This window comes from Hylobates moloch, unplaced genomic scaffold (genome assembly GCF_009828535.3).
Source record: "Hylobates moloch isolate HMO894 unplaced genomic scaffold, HMol_V3 SCAFFOLD_16, whole genome shotgun sequence".
In the NCBI taxonomy this organism is placed as follows: Eukaryota; Metazoa; Chordata; class Mammalia; order Primates; family Hylobatidae; genus Hylobates; species Hylobates moloch.
This window is the reverse complement of record NW_026652291.1, coordinates 13585193-13604052: the sequence shown is the minus strand read 5'-3', so window position 1 is coordinate 13604052 and position 18860 is coordinate 13585193. Positions and strand designations below refer to the sequence as shown.

Here is an 18860-nt window from a genome sequence, read left to right as displayed (position 1 = left end):
AGCAGTGTTTCCCACAAACATAAGCTGCCAGGCACTGAAGAAGGCTGCAGCTAGTGTCTCATATCATGTCCAAGTTATCATGCATGTCACATACCTTGGCAAGACCTTCCATCCTCATTGAGGGTAAAACCAGGGTTGCATGTACAAGAATAGGATCCAGGAACATTCGCACAGAGCTGCTGGCAGTAACCATAGCGACATTCATCAATGTCTGGAAACAGAAATGCAAGCAAAGTGAGACAGGTCTCCTCACTCAATGATGCCCCCACTAGCGTGGCATGATTGCCATGCTCTTCCCAAACAGGATCATGAATGGAAGCAAACGGGAACAGGAGCCAAGAAAGTGCCTACTGAGTGTCATGGATGGTGATGCTGTCTCGATTACAATGCTCAGTCTCCCCACCGTCTTTCCCCTCCTCGACCCATCTCAGTCCCATAAATACCTGAACCCATCCTAAAAGTTGCAGAAGAAATTTCTGCTTCGAGCGGGATGTTGGGCAAAACGAGCTCTCCAGTTTTACCCAGCTCTAAGATTCAACACTAAGGTTTATCCAAGATGGACTCTCCAATTTTTCCCAGCTCTAAGATTTAAGATTACCCAGCTCTTAAGATTTATCCAATGTTAAGATTCAACTCGAAGATTCCATGTAGAGGCTCCACTGCCCGGGATTCTTCTTAACACGTAAGAAGAATCCATAGCATCACTCCAGTAGGCTCCTTGCCAGCTGCATGAACAATGAATACGTCCAGCTGTCAGGAACAAGAGCCAGTTAGGCCAGGACGAGCTGGGCAGCATGACCCTGGAGACCCATGAATCCAGTAACATGAGGGCGCTGGAATTCACCCTGAATCTCCTCCTTGCACCAGAGTGAACATAAAACTCTGGATAAACACACCTCTTCCAAGCCACAGCTGGCCTTGCCAGGGAAAGTGGCGGCACTGTGGGTGAATGGATCCTTTGAGCAGAGCTGGGCAATGTGACCTCCCTGTAATATGTATCCATCAATGGGGAGCCTGATGTCATTGGGAAAGCACTTCTCAACACCCCAAGCTGATGTGATAATGGGCTGGAGAATTCAGTCCTGTGGGGTAAGGGTAGTGAATGAAATCACCAGCCTCCTGGCAGAGTCCAAGATGGCACCAATACAGGTTCCTGCTGTGACCAGTTGATCTGACTGTAGCTGGAACTGGTCCTTATCCCCACCTCCCCCAATCTAACCAGGTTTCCTCCCTGGTCCCTCCGTTCCTTTGGAACCAGGGGCCATCCAGGACTCTGGAGGCCGGCTTAGAGCCTCAGTCCTTGTGCCTGGTTTCTACCTACTGCCAGGAAGGACTCCACCTCCCAGATCCATCTTGATCCCTTCCCTATTGTTCAGCCCTTCTCAGATTCTGTGCCCTGTCCTATGATTCTGTTTTGTCGGTAAGTCCCGGCTACTTCTAACCTGGCCCATTGCACTGCCCCTGAGTGCAGGGCAGCTCTTGCACAGAGGCCCATTGGCTGTACAGTGGCTGGCCCTGACTTCTTCCCAGAGTGCAGTTGGGCACATCACCAAGGCCAGACAGGCAGCAGGCGCTGGAGAGGGTACCCTTCACTAGGGGTACCTTGGAAAAAAGGCAGCCCCCCGACCCCTCATTTTTCTGCAAAAGCAGCATCTCCAGTGGTACACAGAACAGATAGTGTGTGGCTATGGAACTTGAGTTTTGAAAGGGAAAGGCGAGTTTAGCCAGGGGAGGGCAGGAGTTCAGCCATAATTAGGGGAATTCTTCCTTTCAGATGTGAATATGAGTGGCTGGGCCACATGGTACCATGCTAGGCATCTATGAGCATCCTTCCCACAGCTCCGTGCTCCCAGGAAGAGAACAACCCTCCCAGGTAGAGGAATGTCCGAGTTGCTGGCACCCCTCACATCAGAGGGTTTCTGTAACAGGGCTAGTATATCCCGGTCTCCCCCTACCACTCCAGCGCCCCTTGTGGTGGGAAAGAAAAACTAGACTGAGACACAGGAGACTTGGAAGTTAGACCCAACTCACTTTCACTTTGTCTAAAATGTTCCTTCTCTTTGAGTCTCAGTCTGCGATGCTATAAAAGTTGGATGACATAATATTCAACATCCTTTCCAGCTCTGAAATTCGACATATTAAGTTCCTGTACAAATAACTCTCTCTCACTGATCTGCTTATGTTCAAATAAGTAGCATCAAATTTTCCATTATAGCAGAGGTTGGTTTGAATGCACAGCGACTGTCATATTCACAGACGCCCGCGTGCAAGCCTGGAAAGGAGAATCTAGCCCATCTAGGCCTCAAGGATGCTTCGGACGGGGCTTGAGGGCAGACCCACTCAGCCTCAATCAAGAAACTTGGAAAGAGGTAGCTTTTCTTTGTTTCCATGATTTTGTTTGGATCTGTTTCTCAGCTCCTCCAGGACTGACTTTCAGGCAACAGAATCGTGTCTTAGGGAATTTAAACCGGCAGGGCCTTTTCTAGAAAACACAGCATAGAAATCACACCCTAGAATTAGAAATTGAAGCAACAGCTACAGTTTGCTATGAATTCACTCACTTGGCTAAACCCAAAACTAGAGGGGAAGAAAGGAAAATAACCCTCCAGTAAAATAAACAGAAAGATCAGACAGCAGATGCCAACTGCAAAGGCAGTTCTCAACTGGTGATGACTGACTCTTCAGGAGTAAAAAAGGGAAGGCCATGGCCGGTGGGGTGGGTGTGGTCATCGGGGGGGAAGGGCAAAGACAGGGTGTTAAAAGGAACTGATGTAAGATCAGGATCTACTGATCCACATTCAAGACTTGCCACATTTCTGTGACTAAGCGAAAGTGTTCCCTTCTCTTAGCATTATTTCTAACTAAAGTAAAATCATCCTCACCTCTCTCACTTCCTGGCCTGGATATAAACTTCGTGAAGACAGGAACAAAGTCAAGGTAAAATCAAATTTAAAAAATACATCCAAAACTATAGCCCTTAAAAAATATATTTGAGGCTGGGCATGGTGGCTCACGCTTGTAATCTCAGCACTTTGGGAGGCTGAGGCAGGCAGATCACTTTAGCCCAGGAGTTCGAGACCAGCCTGGCCAACATGGCAAAACCCTGTTTCTACAAAAAATACAAATGTTAGCTGGGTATGGTGGCACACGCCTGTAATGCCAGCTACTCAGGAGGCTGAGGCAGGAGAATCACTTGAACCCAGGAGGTGGAGATTGCAGTGAGTCAAGATCGTGCCACTGCACTCCAGCCTGAGCAACAAAAAACAAACAAAAAAACAAAACAAACAAACAAACAAAAAAACAGAAAAAAAAACATTCAAGGCCGTGCGTGGTGGCTCACGCCTGTAATCTCAGCACTTTTGAGGCGGGCAGATGACTTGAGCCCAGGAGTTCAAGACCAGCCTGGTCAACATGGCGAAAGCCCTATTTGTACAAAAAATACAAAAATTATCTGGGTGTGGTGGCACATGCCTATGATCCTAGCTACTCAGGAGGCTGAGGCAGGAGAATCACTTGAACCCAGGAGGCAGAGGTTGCAGTGAGCCAAAATTGTGCCATTGCACTCCAGCCTGGGTGACAGAGTGAGACTATATCTCAAAAATAAGTAAATACATTCAAAAACTATAATGATGACAAGATGGTGATGATGGCAATTGATTTTCAAGGGTGGTTACACATGTGAGTTCAATAGCCTTCCACCCCTCCCGCCCTCCTGGGCAAAGGAAAGCTTACTACACTCAGGAAGCCAGCTATGCCCATACCTCAAAATGCCCCTGGCAACCGTTAACTTCCAAGAGTCCCTGTGACCCCCCAGAGAGCTGTTACCTAAGCATTGGCCTTCCAGAAGCCAATATCCGTCGGTGCAGGAGCAGGTGTACCCGCCTTCAGTGTTGATGCAGATCTGGGTGGGGTTGCACTGGTGGGAATCTGTTGCACACTCGTCCACATCTGTAACACAGACATCGTCCAAAGAATGTCACTCACATCCATCTAGAGCCCTGGAGCCACCAGGGGTGCCAGTGGCTTGCTTGTCTTGGCTGGGAGGCAGTTGATAAGGTCGCTAGGTTACACCCAAGGAGGTGGCAGCACCTCCCTGATGGGCACCTCTAGGAGACACTGACCTCTACTGAAGGCTGAGCTAGTCTGCTCACCAGAAATCCACAAAGGGAAATGGCCAAGAAGGGAACCCTTATCCTCAGGCATCCTTCTGCCATCCTATGCCATTGCTCTCTGAAGGTGCACCACCTTGACAATAACCATTACTTGATTTAGAAAGCCGTTTTGTATTAGGCTTATTCATTCATATGTTAAACAGGGGCCTGCTGCGTACCTACCGTGTGCACAGGACTGTGATAAACACCACTGAGAACAAAACAGAAGTGAAGGAAATGTCCGCAGCCAGGCCCTGTGGCTCACGCCTGTGATCCCAGCACTGTGGGAGGCTCACGCCTGTGATCCCAGCACTGTGGGAGGCTCACGCCTGTGATCCCAGCACTGTGGGAGGCTGAGATGGGTGGATCACCTGAGCTCAGGAGTTCAAGACAAGCTCAGGCAACATGGTGAAACCCCGTCTCTACTAAAAATTAAAAAATTAGCCGGGCCTGGTGGCATGCGCCTGTAGTCCCAGCTACTTGGGAGACCTAGCTGGGAGGATCGCTTGAGCCCAGGAGGTGGAGGTTTGCAGTGAGCCGAGATGGCACAACTGCACTCCAACCTGGGAGACAGAGTGAGACCCTGTCTCAAAAACAGAAAAAAAAAAAAAAGTTCCCTGCCAACAGAAGCTGGCAGTCTAGTTGCTTAATGGTATTCACCCATGAAAATCTTTCGGTCTGAAGCTCTCCCGTCTTTGCTCCACTCCAGAGTTCCTGGGGCTAATCTCTGTCTGTCCTCTGCTCAGACAAGTCTCTGTATGCTGCTCTAGAGCCCACTGCCATCTGTCTGGTGGCATGAAGACACTTATATCCACCTCGGTCCCTTCTTAACTTAGAGCTTCAGAGCACAGATATCGAGCCATATTCACGGCCATTCCCGAGCCATCTGGTGCGGAGAGTCAGTGCTCAAAACTGTTTGTTGAAACTGAAACCTCCTCCTCCCCTTTCTCCTCTGCACCGCACTTTAGGGGAGAGCGCCCAAGATCCTGAAATGGGCCTCCCGATGCCACACTCTCACTTTGACCTAAAGGAAGAGACTTTTCATTAAATATTAATTTATTCCACAAGGATCCACGGTGCCTCCTGGATCTGCCTGGTCCAAAGGACCCCAACACCTTTTCTCCTCGTCAGCCCTGCCTTCGCCTGCACCTTGGTGGGTCACCTTCCCTCCCCTCTTCATTCCTGCATCAGGGTTTGCTCATCTACACCTTTTTTCCACCTTCACCGAATGGACCATCGTGCAGTCAGAAGTAATACTGAAGCTGCAATTCACTGAGCCTATGTTACGTGCCTGACACCTACCTTGTTACTTGTATTTACTCTCACACCACCCTGCGAGGTGGGCTCACAATCCCCGTTTTACAGATGGGAAAACTGAGTGGAAAGAGCTAATAAGCACCAAGCCAAGAGCTGAGTCCAGGCCTCCCTGCCTGCCTGACTCTAAGTCTACTCCGTGCAGGTCTGACAGAGGTCACACCACCCAGGACCAAGAAGATTCAGGGGGGAGCTGGCAGACTGGGCTGAGGGAGGGCTGAGCTTTTGTTGCTTTTTACTGACCCCACTCCCACGCTGTCTGCCTCCTGACACTGCAGATTGCAGACTTGATCATCATCCATTCAGTTGGCTTCTTTGAATACGTATGGTGGGGATGGGGGTGTCTAAGACGCAAAAGTGTAAGCTCCTTGAGGACAAGGGCCTCGTGTAGCACGGGGCTTTGTGCGCTTCAGTAAAACATTCAACTGGGTGAGCAGTGGTCCCTCGGGTTCAGGTGATATGGCCACAAATCCACCATCAACGCTGATCAGTCCCCTCCCTACCCCAAAATGACAGCTGTCTGGGAATCCTATGGAAGTGGCTTTCCCTCCTCTAAACATGAACAACCTCCAAGAACCTGGTGCCAAGATGACGGCAGCCTCCACTCCACCCTGATGTCGAGCATGTGTAGCCTCAGTGGCAAAGACCCAGCCCTGTTCTCAGCTGCAAGGACTCCAGCCTCCCCGTTGCCTCCCTTCCATCCAGCTCTACCCACCGAGCATAGCCTCCCAGGGGAGCTGGTGAATAATGCTTGGCCAGAAGCTGCTCCTGCTCAAATGCACAGTGAAGTCTATGACAATAAATAGTGCTACTATCGGCTGGTGCGTATTTACATTTTCCCAGCAGGGAGTGATGGATGGCAATTGTGTCCTGGGAACAACACTGCCTTAGGAATTTCTGTTCTTTTTCCTGCCTTGGGGGGAATGAAGGGTGAGGGTGACCAACACAGGAGAAGAATCACTGGAGAGGCTTGGTGGCAGCAAGTTCCCAAGCCTCTGTGCTTGCGTAATTTGCGTCCCACACAATGTGCCTGCCAAGTCCTACAGAGAGAAACCAGACGCATGCCAGCAGGCCAGGCTGGACTCAGAAGGGCACAAAGGACCCCATCATGGGCATGTGTGCAAAGTATTCAGGCCGAGAATCAAAATCTTTGAAGTTCACTCTTTTAAAAACTCCAGCACTTTTACTGAACTAAAGAATTAACTCAGCCAGGCGCAGTGGCTCATGCCTGCAATCCCAGCATTTTGGGAGGCCAAGGTGGGCAGATTGCTTGAGTCCAGGAGTTTGAGACCAGCCCGGGCAACATGGCAAAACCCTGTTTCTACTAAAAATACAAAAAGTTAATCGGGTGTGGTGGCACACACCTGTAGTCCCAACTACTAAGGAAGCTGAGGTGGGAGGATCACCTGAGCCCAGGAAGTTGAGCCTACAGTGAGCCGAGATTGCACCACTGACCTCCAGCCTAGGCAACACAGCAAGACCCCATCTCAAAAAAAAAAAAAAAGAATTAACTCAGTTATACAACAATTTTGTTTATACAGATTTTAAAATTAAAGTTTTAATTTTCACTAACTTGTTCAATGAACTGTCAATGGGAAACTATATTTTGAGAAGTCAATAAGTCCCTGAAGTTTTCTTGGGGGGGAGTCTCTCATCTTTATAGCCTCAAAACACACCTGGGGTAATGCTGTGTCCCTGGTAAATGTTCAATAACTATTGAATGAATGAACCTATGAACGGCAAACATCAATCCCTTGCAGCCCCCAGAAAGGTTTTTCCAGCCAACTAGCTGACAGGCCCATTTGGGTGTGTGTACTTTAAAAACAGCCACCACCATGCCAACCACTGTCAGCTTCACACCTGATGGAGCTGAAACTGGAAGCGTTCACACGGTGGGCTTCCTCTGGGGGAGGCTGAAAGACTCATCACACGTTCCAGCTCATAGCGGAACTTCTTAGATTAAATACATTTGACTTAAATCACAGAAGGAAAAATACATTGAATCACTCCAAGGACATTCTTTGGCAGGGCTTCCCTTTCTGCATCAGTGGAAAAGTACAAGCTATGACAACCTGAGCAAGTGTCAGTATCCTCATGTGAAAACAGGGTCTGCTTTCCTTTCCTGCGCAATAGTCAGGAAGAGTCCCCTAAGACAAAAGAATGCTGGGTGCATTCAATCCTTTATTCATTCACTTGCTCACTCATTCATTCATTCTTTTTTTTTTTTTTTTTTGAGACAGAATCTCGCTCTGTCGCCCCAGCTGGACTGCAGTGGCGCGATCTCGGCTCACTGCAAGCTCTGCCTCCCGGGTTCACACCATTCTCCTGCCTCAGCCTCCTCAGTAGCTGAGATTACAGGTGCCTGCCACCACGCCCCGCTAATTTTTTTGTATTTTTAGTAGAGATGGGGTTTTACCGTGTTAGCCAGGATGGTCTCAATCTCCTGACCTTGTGATCTGCCCACCTCGGCCTCCCAAAGTGCTGAAATTACAGGCATGAGCCACCGTGCCCGGCCCCCATTCATTCATTCTTTATGCTCTACAGTGGCTGTATGTTCGTGTGTGTGTGTGTGTGTGTGTGTGTGTGTGTGTGTGTGTGTGTGTGTGTGTGTGTGTGTGTGTGTGTGTGTGTGTGTGTGTGTGTGTATGTGTGTGTGTCCTCCCCAGCCTCCAGGACCTTTGGAAGAGCTGGCATCGAGCATATTCCCTCCCGCTGTATGGTACCAGAAGCAGACTTTACTGAGAGTCCTCTCATCTCCCTGCTCCCTCCTGGGTGCTGTCACCCCAGTCAGGTGCCTGGGCACTTGGAGGATTCTGCCACAGCAACCGTGGCTTGGCTCTCCCCAGGTGAGGCAATGTCTATCTGCTGCCCAGATGACCAGCACCCTGGCAACTGGAGGAAAGCACTCACCAACTCTCCCAGAACCTGGAAAGGCCCAGCACTGCCCCTGCCAGGAAGAAGTCGCCATCTGCATCAAGCAGCACAGCTCTGCTGATCTTGCAGTCTCACCTGCACTGGCACCTCTCCCTTGAGACATCCACAGAGTGGCCTTCTCAACCTGAAACAACTGCTCACTTAGGAAAGTCATCAAAACCCATCAATATCACCTCCTCACTGCCTTCCAAGGAGGCCATAGACAGAAAGGGCTTTCAGGCCCCAGGACAGTGGCCTACATATTCGGGAAGCTCTTTTAGGATTTCATACCCTTAGCTATGTCGCACATTCCCCAGCCAGACAGTAAGCTTCATGTGGGCAGATATGCAAGGACAAGGGGAATAAAGGCATGTCCCTCAGGCTGGTGTGTTTTAAAGGAGTAAAAGAATATCCTTCAAGTACAGAAAAGATCTTACAAAAGCACCAGATGAAGAAACTGGCCTCAACACATCAAAATACAACAGTCCAACAATCTCGGGGACGACAACATGAACAGAACCTTCCATTCTGACTCATGGACAGCACAGGAAGGGGCCACAGCCCACACATCTGCTGACTGTTCTAGTCCTTGGGGCAGGACTCTGCAGAGGAAGCCAGTGGTGATTGGCACTCCTCTCCTTCACTATATGGAGTTCTCAGACAGCTTCGTGGGTATTACATTGTTGATTTATGCCCATTTTATGTCCTCCCCTTGGGAGTGGGCTGGTTCTCAGAAAACATCACACAACCCACTTTTCTGTCCCATATAAACGTAATGGTTCCAAGTACGATCTTAGTATTAACTCACAGATTATTAAATAAAATCTCTATAGGCAGTTATAACAGACTTAATATATCACATTAAATATGCATAAATATGTTCAAATATAAATAACATGCATATGTATGACAGCTATTTGTTATATTTGAATGCACATATTATATATATACATGTGTTTACAGTTCAGCATTTATTCCTGAAAGTTGAAAGTACTTTGTTTTCATAACACAAATTCTAACAGAAATAAAATGTCCTTTAAAAACTGTACAAAACAAAACAAAACACTAATGGTTCCCCATGCCCATAGGGAGAACATTTTCTAGGTCATTCTCCAAGCACCAAAGTTTAAAAGAAAAATACACCAAAGGGCTGAGAACTCCTCAGAAAAGACTAGCAGGTAAAAGAATAAGAACTTTGGGAGCAGACAGAGCTGGGTGTGAATCCAGGCTCCCACATTTGATAACTAAATAAGGCAGGGCAATTTACTGGATCCTTGGGTGTTCTGCAACAGGGCTGATGTAGCCTGCCTCGTAGGTAGATGTGAGAGTTCATGAATTAACAGGAGCACACGTGCCAGCCTGACTGCCTGGCACATAGCTCCCTTCCCCGGGGAGGTGCTGTTTCTGACAGCTGTGGAAGATAGAAGAAGCTTGGTCTCTGCCTCCTGCAGATGCAGTTCTAGAATTCACTAAAGACACCAGGATGACAGCCCAGGGGTTTCATGGGCTATAAGCACGGTTAGTTCTGTGATTCAACCACAGCCAAAGCCAGGGACTTCTCCCCCTTGAGCCCCAGGCACATGGCGGGGCATCTGGACAAGAGGTAAGGAAAGCCAGGGTACATTCCTTCATGGAGTCTCCATCTCCACCTCTGCACCCAGGCATCTCTGGGCCCATCTATGATTCTATAATTGTAGGCATCCAAAAGCATAAAGGTACGTGTGTCTAATGGCCATGTATGATCAACCTTTTCACAACCTGATTCTTGCCTCTTCCCGTGCCTTCTTTGCTCCAATACTGTGAACAGGCAAGGTCTGACTTTGTGAGCCTGTGTACCTAACGTCAGCCGAATATCTCTCTTCTTGTGTGAGAACGGCCATCAGCCAAAGGGAAACATTCTCACTAGGTGACACAGGGAAAAGCTGTCCAAGAGCCCTTGGAAGACACCTTTCCAAGGCCTCCACTCTTCCATTTTTGGATATGGCAAAAATCATTTCCTTGGTAGTAAATTTTTACCCAGTGAAATAACATGTTTTCCCAGCCCATTTTTGTTCCTTCCTTGCTCAAGCTAATGGGGCTTGATAAGAAAGAAGAAAACAACAATGGCACATTCCTACGCCTCCAAGTGAAGCCAGTTTCAGGCTTGCTGCTGGGCTGGGTCGGTGCCATTTTTCAGCAAGACAAGCCCAGCCAAGGCTGGAAGCTACACAGGACCTACTTCCCAAACACCTGTTTAATTAAAGATCTCAGCGTTGGAGAACTCGCTGTCGAATTCCTAGGACATCTGCACTCCATGTGTCTTACGGTCCCGGCCAATCACTAGGAGCCAGATCTTTTTGTGTTTACAGCAGTTTCCCCGACACTTGAGATTAAGCATGGAATACAAAGTTTGTTCATTTTGCGCCTCTGATTAGGCAACAAATATGTGGTCCATTTTCCAAACAACAAAATATCCTTCCCTCTTGAATGAAACCAGCTGGAATCCAGGTCCCAACCTCTCCATGGATTCTCTTTCTCTATCCCTAAAGTGAGAGCTGGCGGAGAGTTCTGAAAGGCCCCTTCAAGCTATGATCTTCTACAGAGACAAACTATGCAACTAATGGAGATCACATCGTTTGGCTCTTGGGTAATTACTTTCATCCCCAGAGCACTTGGTAAACATCAGCTGACTTTAGTTGCTTTCAAACTAGGCAGTGAATTGGCCAAGCCCATTCAACTTTTGCCAGTGTATGGTCCCTGCCACGGGGCCAGGGGAATCACATGTCCTCTTGAGCATCATGTATCAAGATGTCCTGAGAGGAAGGGGACGACAAGTCATGTCTAATGTCAATCTAGACATGGGTTTTTTTTTTGTTTTTGTTTTTTCCAAAAAGCCATGAGGCTTTGGCCATTATCGTGAACATAAAGCAAACAGACGTGGAGTTCAAACGAGATTTGCATTTACTAAAATTTTTGCCATTTGCCCATCGACAGAGATTTTGGAATCTTTAGAAGCCAATAGTTTCCAAATCTGGTTACCCAAGAGAATTGCCTGACTAAATCAGAATTTCCGGGGCTGAGGCTTGGAAAGCTGTGTTATTTTAATGACACATTTTACCTAAATGAATCCAATGCAAAACTCTATCTAAAATCCACTGTGCCAAATCAATACTTCTCAAACTTTAATATGTGTATGACTCAGTGGGGATCTTGTTAAAATGTAGATTCTAATTCACTGGATTCTACGATCCTAACTAGCTCCCACATGAGGCCAATGCTGCTGGCTTAGGGACTACACTTTGAGTAATAAGGTGCTAGACTGTTCCAAGTGGTATTTGGTTCTGTATCCATGCAACCTGCTCAGAGTTTCAGAAACTATTAGGTTGGTGCATAAGTAACTGCAATATTTAAGAGAGTCTAAGAGGGAATTTAAGTTTTCAAAAATCAAGCAGCATGTTCACTTATAAGTGGGAACTGAGCATGAAGATGGCCATAACAGACATTGGGGACTACTAGAGGAGGAAGGGAGGGAGGCAAGGGTCAAAAAACTAACTACTGGGAACTATGCTCAGTACCTGGGTAATGGAATCCATCATACCTCAAACCTCAGCATCACACAAAATACCTAGGCAACAAACCTGCACATGTACCCCTGTATCTCAAATAAAAGTTGAAACTATTTTTTTTAATGGGGAAAAAAATCAAGCAGTGATTCTTAACTGGATTCTTCTCTCTCTAAGATAAAGCCTGCTGGTTATAACAGAGTTGTTATTTTTGGAGTCTTATTAAAGACTCTAGCACAGTCTAGCCAAAACAGAATGCTTTTCTGGTGTACGGACAGAGCCTTTCTTTAACTCCACCCTGTAGTGGTTGGGTGCCTACGGTTGCAATGCCTTGAGCAGGGCACTGTGTGCTTCCAGAAGGTTCTCCTCCCTTTAGATCACCAGTGGGGTTTTGATTTCCTATGAACTCAATTCCCTGACTATCCATAAAGAGATAACAAAAAGTACAAAAGATCCCAAGAGGAGAAAGGACAACATATTTCCTCCAGCACACAGCATCCCTGTCTTAACTGAGTACTCATGAACACAGTTTCTATATGCTATGGATCCTGACTCCTGTAATCTCCCCACCCTGAGGGCGCCTCCTTCTCATTCCCTCTGAGCCTATTCCTCACCCATCCTGACCTGTATCATAGTCTGTGAACTCCTTGCCCCTCCCACCTGCTCCCCACGCCAGCGCTCCATTCCCAGCGCTCTATTCCCAGCGCTCTGTCTCGGTTAACAGTGCTCATTCCCAGCGCTCTGTCTCGGTTAACAGTGCTCATTCCCAGCGCTCTGTCTCGGTTGACAGTGCCACCGTTTTCCAGTGGCCCAGGCTAGAGACCACAGTCATCCTTAAATCTTCCCTTCACGTCCCACTCTCATACAATTGCCAAGGCCAGGCAGTTCTTCTGAAAATCTTGCAAATTTCCCACTTTCCTTACATCCCCTACCAGGTCCTCACTGTCTTTTCTCTAAATGATTGTAATAACCTCATCACCTGTCTGGCAGCTCCAATCCTTCCCTGGTGAAAGTGCCCTAAACATTAAACCTCCAGAACCACCTCAAAACACAGAAATGGCAAGTTTACATTTCCTGCCTAGAACCCTCATGGCATGCGCTTTATACTTTGGCAACACTGCGAGTTAAGCCTACTTTCCTACTCACGTATGGGCAAAGCACGTCTAATTTTATAGCAGTTCACTTCCTACAATATAGTTAGCCACATGCATCGGAACCTCCAGTTTCTTGAAAGCAGGAAAAGGGCCTTATTCACAATCACATCTTAAGCACCCCACACAGTGCCTGGCATACTAGAGAGTATTAAAGCGAATTATACTGGAAATGAAGATACTTGACTCTAAGACTCTTCTGAAAGCAAGAGGGAAACTCAGTTAAGCCACCAGACACATCGGAAGAGACAAGTCCACCATCTACCTTATTGTGGCCCATCTCTCATTCCCAGAGGATGAAGAATATCTAGTGGACATTGGCTGACAATTCCAAATCCCACAGAGCCCCAGGCTGAGGCTCATAGTGCCTGGAGGCCTAGTCCCACCCTAGCCACGGCCCAGGGCTGATTTGAAAGCGTCCTCAACTTCCAGAAGTTCTAACATACTATGCATGTCTTAGTCCTGTGGGGCTGCTCTGACAAGAATACTATAGACTAGGTGGCTTAAACACGAGGCATTCATTTCTCCCAGTTCTGGAGGCTGGAAGTCCAGGGTCAGGTAAGCAGCACAGTCAGGTTCTGGTGAGAGCCCTCCCAGGGCAGAGAGAAAGCTCAGGTTTCTTCATCCCCTTATCAGGGCACCAGTCCCAACATGGGGGCTCCACCCGTGACCTCATCCAAACGTAATCACCTCCCAAAGGCCCCACCTTGTAATAACTTCACATTGTGGATAATGGGCTTCAACATATGGATTTGGGGGGATACAAACATTCAGTCCATAGCAAAGTGCTTGGCCTGATGGAGTAAGTGATGTTTCCTCTTTCCTCCCAGGACAGCTTGACATCCCAGATGAGAAAGAACTTTATTCTCAACAATCATAGGAGAGGGGGAGCATCATAGAAGGGAAAAGATAAACCTTCCTGGCCTGAAAATTGACATCAACAGGACCTCTCAGGGGATACCCAGGAAACCTATTTTTCAAGCTGGCCGTGAGAATACCCAGGTGTGCAAATTCAGCCCTTGGGCTCAATCAGCCCATCAGCAGCAGCAAACATTCCCAGCTGGGTCACTCTCAGAGCATGATCATGAAATATGCATGTGCACCCTCCCCACGCCTGTGGTGAGAAGACCCTGCCACCACTTCCGATCCCATCACAAATCACCAGGGTGATCTTGTGCACATCAGTGACCTTCTGCATGGCAGCCTCCTTATGTCTAAAATGGAACTCCTATCACCTGCCCCCCTAGAGCTTGCAGGCAAGAGAGGAGGGCAGATGTGGCACACAAACAAGCATGTGAGGGCGCTGCAGAGGGCTGGGAACACACAACAGGGTGTGTCATGAAGCTGCTGACAGGTGAGGACAGGTCTAGACACTGGACGATGACCTAGGGGAAGGGGCCCCTCACGTACACACATTCCTGGAGCCCAAAACCTAGGACAAGGCGCAGAAGTGCCAGCTGGCTCTTTCACAACACAATAAGAAGTTATGAGAAACAGGCCAGTAGGTGACTAAGAATATGAGCTTTTTTTTTTTTTTTTTTTAGATGGAGCCTAACTCTGTCGCCAGGCTGGAGTGCAGTGGTGTGATCTCGGCTCACTGCAACCTCCGCCTCCCGGGTTCAAGCAATTCTCCTGCCTCAGCCTCCCGAGTAGCTGGAATTACAGGCACATGCCACCATGCCAAGCTAATTTTTGTATTTTTAGTAAAGACGGGGTTTCACCATGTTGGCCAGGATGGTCTCGATCTTCTGATCTTGTGATCCGCCCGCCTCAACCTCCCAAAATGCTGGGATTACAGGCGTGAGCCACCACACCTGACCGAGTTTTTCGTTTGTTTTTTTTTTTTTTCCACACAAAATCTCGCTCTGTCACCCAGGCTGGAGTACAGTGGTGCCATCTCGGCTCACTGCAACCTCTGCCTCCTGGGTCAAGCGATTCTTGTGCCTCAGCCTCCCGAATGGATGGAATTACAGGCGTGTGCCACCACGCCTGGCTAATTTTTGTATTTTTAGTAGAGACAATGTTTTGCCATATTGACCAGGCTGGTCTTGAACTCTCAACCTCAGGTGATCTGCCTGCCTTAGCCTCCCAAAGTGCTGGGATTATAGGCATGACCATGCCCGACTGAGAATATGAACTTTTTGGTCACAGACCAACTCATTCTGCCGATCCCCTGCCCTCTCCTCACCCTTCTACCCCAGTAGGGTCCAAAGCTCCCTGCTCCTCATCTCTAGCAGACGACCCCAGCGTAGCAGAAAATAGTGTGGAGGCTATGACCCAAGAGGAACTGGAAGCCCAGGAAACGAGGGGAAGAGGCTAAAGCCTGCTGGGACCATAGGGGTGAGGGAGAGGGAGCAAGAGAGAAAGAGCCCTGAAACATACCACCTCCCATTTGAGGGGTGGCCACATGCCCTGGGAGTCTAGAAGTGTGGGCCACACCCACAAACAGTGCAGGGCTGAAACAGCCACGCCCTGCTCCCCATCATCCTTTGGACTTGCTAAGAGATACGATGACATGAACCTAAAATAAATATTTGGATTAAATACTTTTCAGGATCGCATGTTTACCTGGCTGAGGAATGGGGCTGCCCTTTCCCAGCCACCCCTCTGTGGGCACCAGCAGATTCCTGGATGTCTCCAATGAGGAGGGCAGGGAGGCGAGGGAGCTACATGTGGGGCCAACCAGCTAGCTGACCTGCCAGACCACCCTTGCCCTCCCTCCCACCATAAAGGCACAGTGCCCGAGTCCCACTGCCCATAATGCCTCTGCTCGGGAGTCGTTTATGCTATACCAGTGAGGCAACACTGGTATCAGTACTAGGGATTCAAAGATAAATGACACACAGGCCCTGTCTGTTTACAGTCTAGTTGAGAACAGACAAGGGACAAGGTAATCCCAACTCAGGATGGTGAATGTCATGCTGGAGAGAAGAATGGGGGCATTCCCAGGGGAAACAGGCTTCCTGGAGTAAAAGACACCAGATGGATCTAGAAGGATCCTGCAGCAGAGACTATCATCTGCCAATATCTATTCTCCCAACCAAAGACTGCATTTTTAAGCCTCTCTCACAGTGAAGTGTGGCTATGTGACTAAGTTCTGGCCAGTGAGATATAAGTAAATGTAATATGCCCAATGTCTGGGTCATGCCTTTAAAAAGAAACGGTGCATAGTCCCCTTGTCCCTTCTCTCCTCCTTCTAGTTGGGATGCAGATGTGATGGTAAGAGCCAGAGCAGCCATTTTGGACCCAGAGCTGAAAACTACACATTGAGCCTCCCTACCAGCCCTAAACCACCTGCCTCTGGACTGCAGCGTGAGAGAGAAATAAAATTCTCTCCTATCTAAACCAGCGTTTTGAAGGTCTCTTTGTTACAGTGGCTTAGTGTGTACCCTAATACAAATGAGTAGGAGTTCACCAAAAGAAGAAGGTAGGGAACAGCACGTGCAAGGGCACAGAGACATGAGAGGTACTGTACAATCAGAGAGCCGGGGGGAGCTTAATTGGAGCAGTTAAAACACGTAGGAGCGCACTGGAGCACCCAGACACGTAGGAGTGCACAGTGAGAGCTGAGCTGGGGGTGGAGGATGAGATGGGAGCCCATCTATAAAGGCATCATGTGCCAAGCAAAGGAAGCAAAAGAGAACGAGGAGGATAATGGAGGCAGAATGGATCGTAAAGAGGAAAAGAGAAGAGATGGATGAAGAAGGAAAAGTAGAGAGAAAAGAAGGAGTAAAAACACAGCCATCCTCTCCTGCATGTGGGAACTGGTACTGGTTCTCAGTCTTAGGAAATGTTTTCTCCAGTGAGATGCCCCACACATACTAGTCCTAGCCCCTTGTAGTTCAGCAAAAAAACTGGCATTAAGTTTTATGCTTTGATAGTCTCTGAGTTGGCTTCAATCAGAACAATTTGACTCTCATATTAAAAAAAAAAAAACCAAAAAACCCAAATGCCATAATAAAGTATTCACTGACACTAAAGGGTTGCGTCAGAAGTCTGCTCCTAAGTGCCTGCTCAGTTGAGTTCTTAATAAACGCTTTTCCAATCAGTGTTAGCAGCAGTGGAGGAAATTCTATTAAAAAACAACTGACCCAATGTGCTTCTCCACGCTTCTCTGCACCCCTCTGCCGCAGACTTCCTAGAAGCTGCTGTCTACGGTCACTGCTCTGCCTCCAAACCTCCTGTTCTTGACTCCAATCAGGCTTCCTTCTCTTTTATTCCATGAAAGCCTCTCTCATCAAAGTCACCAATGACCTCCTCGATGACAAATCTGACGATCCTTTCTCATTCCCAGTCTTCATCCTTCACACCTTCTTAGCAGCATTCGGCACAGTCAACCTCTCCCATCTTCTACAGAGACTTTCTTCATTAGGCTTCTATCACCCTCTCTTGGTTTGGGGACTTCTCAAAGGTTATCCTGGTAGTCAGTATGAATGAGTCAGTATACGAACTCAAGGCCTTCTATTTGAGCCCAGTCTTTTCTTGACCCTCACACCCTAGCTGACCCAGAGCCCTGAAAGGAGGAGACAAGTCAATAAATATTTGCTGAACTAAAAAAATGCTGCTGGTGGGGGGGGGGGGGGCAGAATTTTACAGCTGGAAAGAATTTAGAAATCACCTAGTCCAGTGTTTCGCCGAATGTGCCTTGACCGTACATTCCAATCACCTGGGAAGTTCTAAAACACAGGCGTCCACCCCAACCCAGTTAAATCAGAACCCCGGGAGGAACCCAGAAATCTACTTGAATGTACAGCCAAATTGAGAACTACTGATCTAGCCCAATGGTGTACGTAAGAGTATCTTTGGAGGCTTGTTTTAAAAATATAGAGCTCTTGATTCAGGAGGTCTAGAAAGAGTCCCGGGAATCAGTACTTTTTTTTTGTTTTAATTAATTAATTAATTTATTTTTTTTTTGAGATGGAGTCTCACTTGTCACCCAGGCTGGAGTGCAGTGGCGTGATCTCAGCTCACTGCAAGCTCCACCTCCCAGGTTCACGCCATTCTCCTGCCTCAGCCTCCTGAGTAGCTGGGACTACAGGTGCCCGCCACCATGCCCAGCCAATGTTTTGTATTTCTGGTAGAGATGGGTTTCACCGTGTTAGCCAGGATGGTCTCGATCTGTTGACCTTGTGATCCGCCTGCCTTGGCCTCCCAAAGTGCTGGGATTACAGGCATGAGCCACCACGCCTGGCCAGGAACCAATACTTTTACCAACATCCAGATGATGCCAGCGCAAGTATTCACACCCGCAGAAACATTAGTCTAGCCATAAGACTGTGAGTGATGTGTGGGCAGGAACCACACTTTATCTTTGTAGCCCCTACTCCAAGCACAGTGCCTGATACAGAATATTAATTTAAAACCCAGTCACTCACCTCGTAACTGTTAGGATGACTACTGCTATGGTTTGAATGTGTCCCTCAAAGTTCATGTACTGAAATTCAGTTGCTACTGTGACAGTATTAAAACGGTGGGAAATCCAACTAAAATTCTTAGGTTGATTACAGCTGGGGCCTTTGGGAGGTAAATAAAATTAAATAAAGTCATCAGAATGGGGCCCCCATGATGGAATTGGTGGCTTTCTAAGAAGAGGAAGACAGACCTGAGCTGATATTCACACCCTTGCTTTCTGGCCACATGATGCCTTCCACCATGTTATGACACAGCCAGAAGGCCCACCAGATGCTGGCACCATGCTTTAGGACCTCTCAGCCTCGAGAAACATGAGCTAAATAGGCCTCTATTCTTTATAAATTACCCGGTCTGTGGTGTTCAGTTATAGCAACACC

At 47.9% G+C, this 18860-nt stretch overlaps 1 protein-coding gene across 5 annotated transcripts in view; it reads right to left on the bottom strand.

Moving 5' to 3' along the window:
• The window catches only part of FBLN5 (fibulin 5), an 83115-nt gene that overhangs the window by 21703 nt on the left and 42552 nt on the right, over positions 1 to 18860 (bottom strand). For all 5 annotated transcript variants that reach the window (XM_032179859.2, XM_032179858.2, XM_058429569.1 and 2 more), the window contains 2 exons: positions 3826 to 3948; positions 95 to 211 (listed from right to left, as the gene is read on the bottom strand). In XM_032179859.2, the coding sequence (XP_032035750.1) occupies positions 95 to 211; positions 3826 to 3948 (240 nt within the window). The remainder of the gene's footprint in view (positions 1 to 94; positions 212 to 3825; positions 3949 to 18860) is intronic.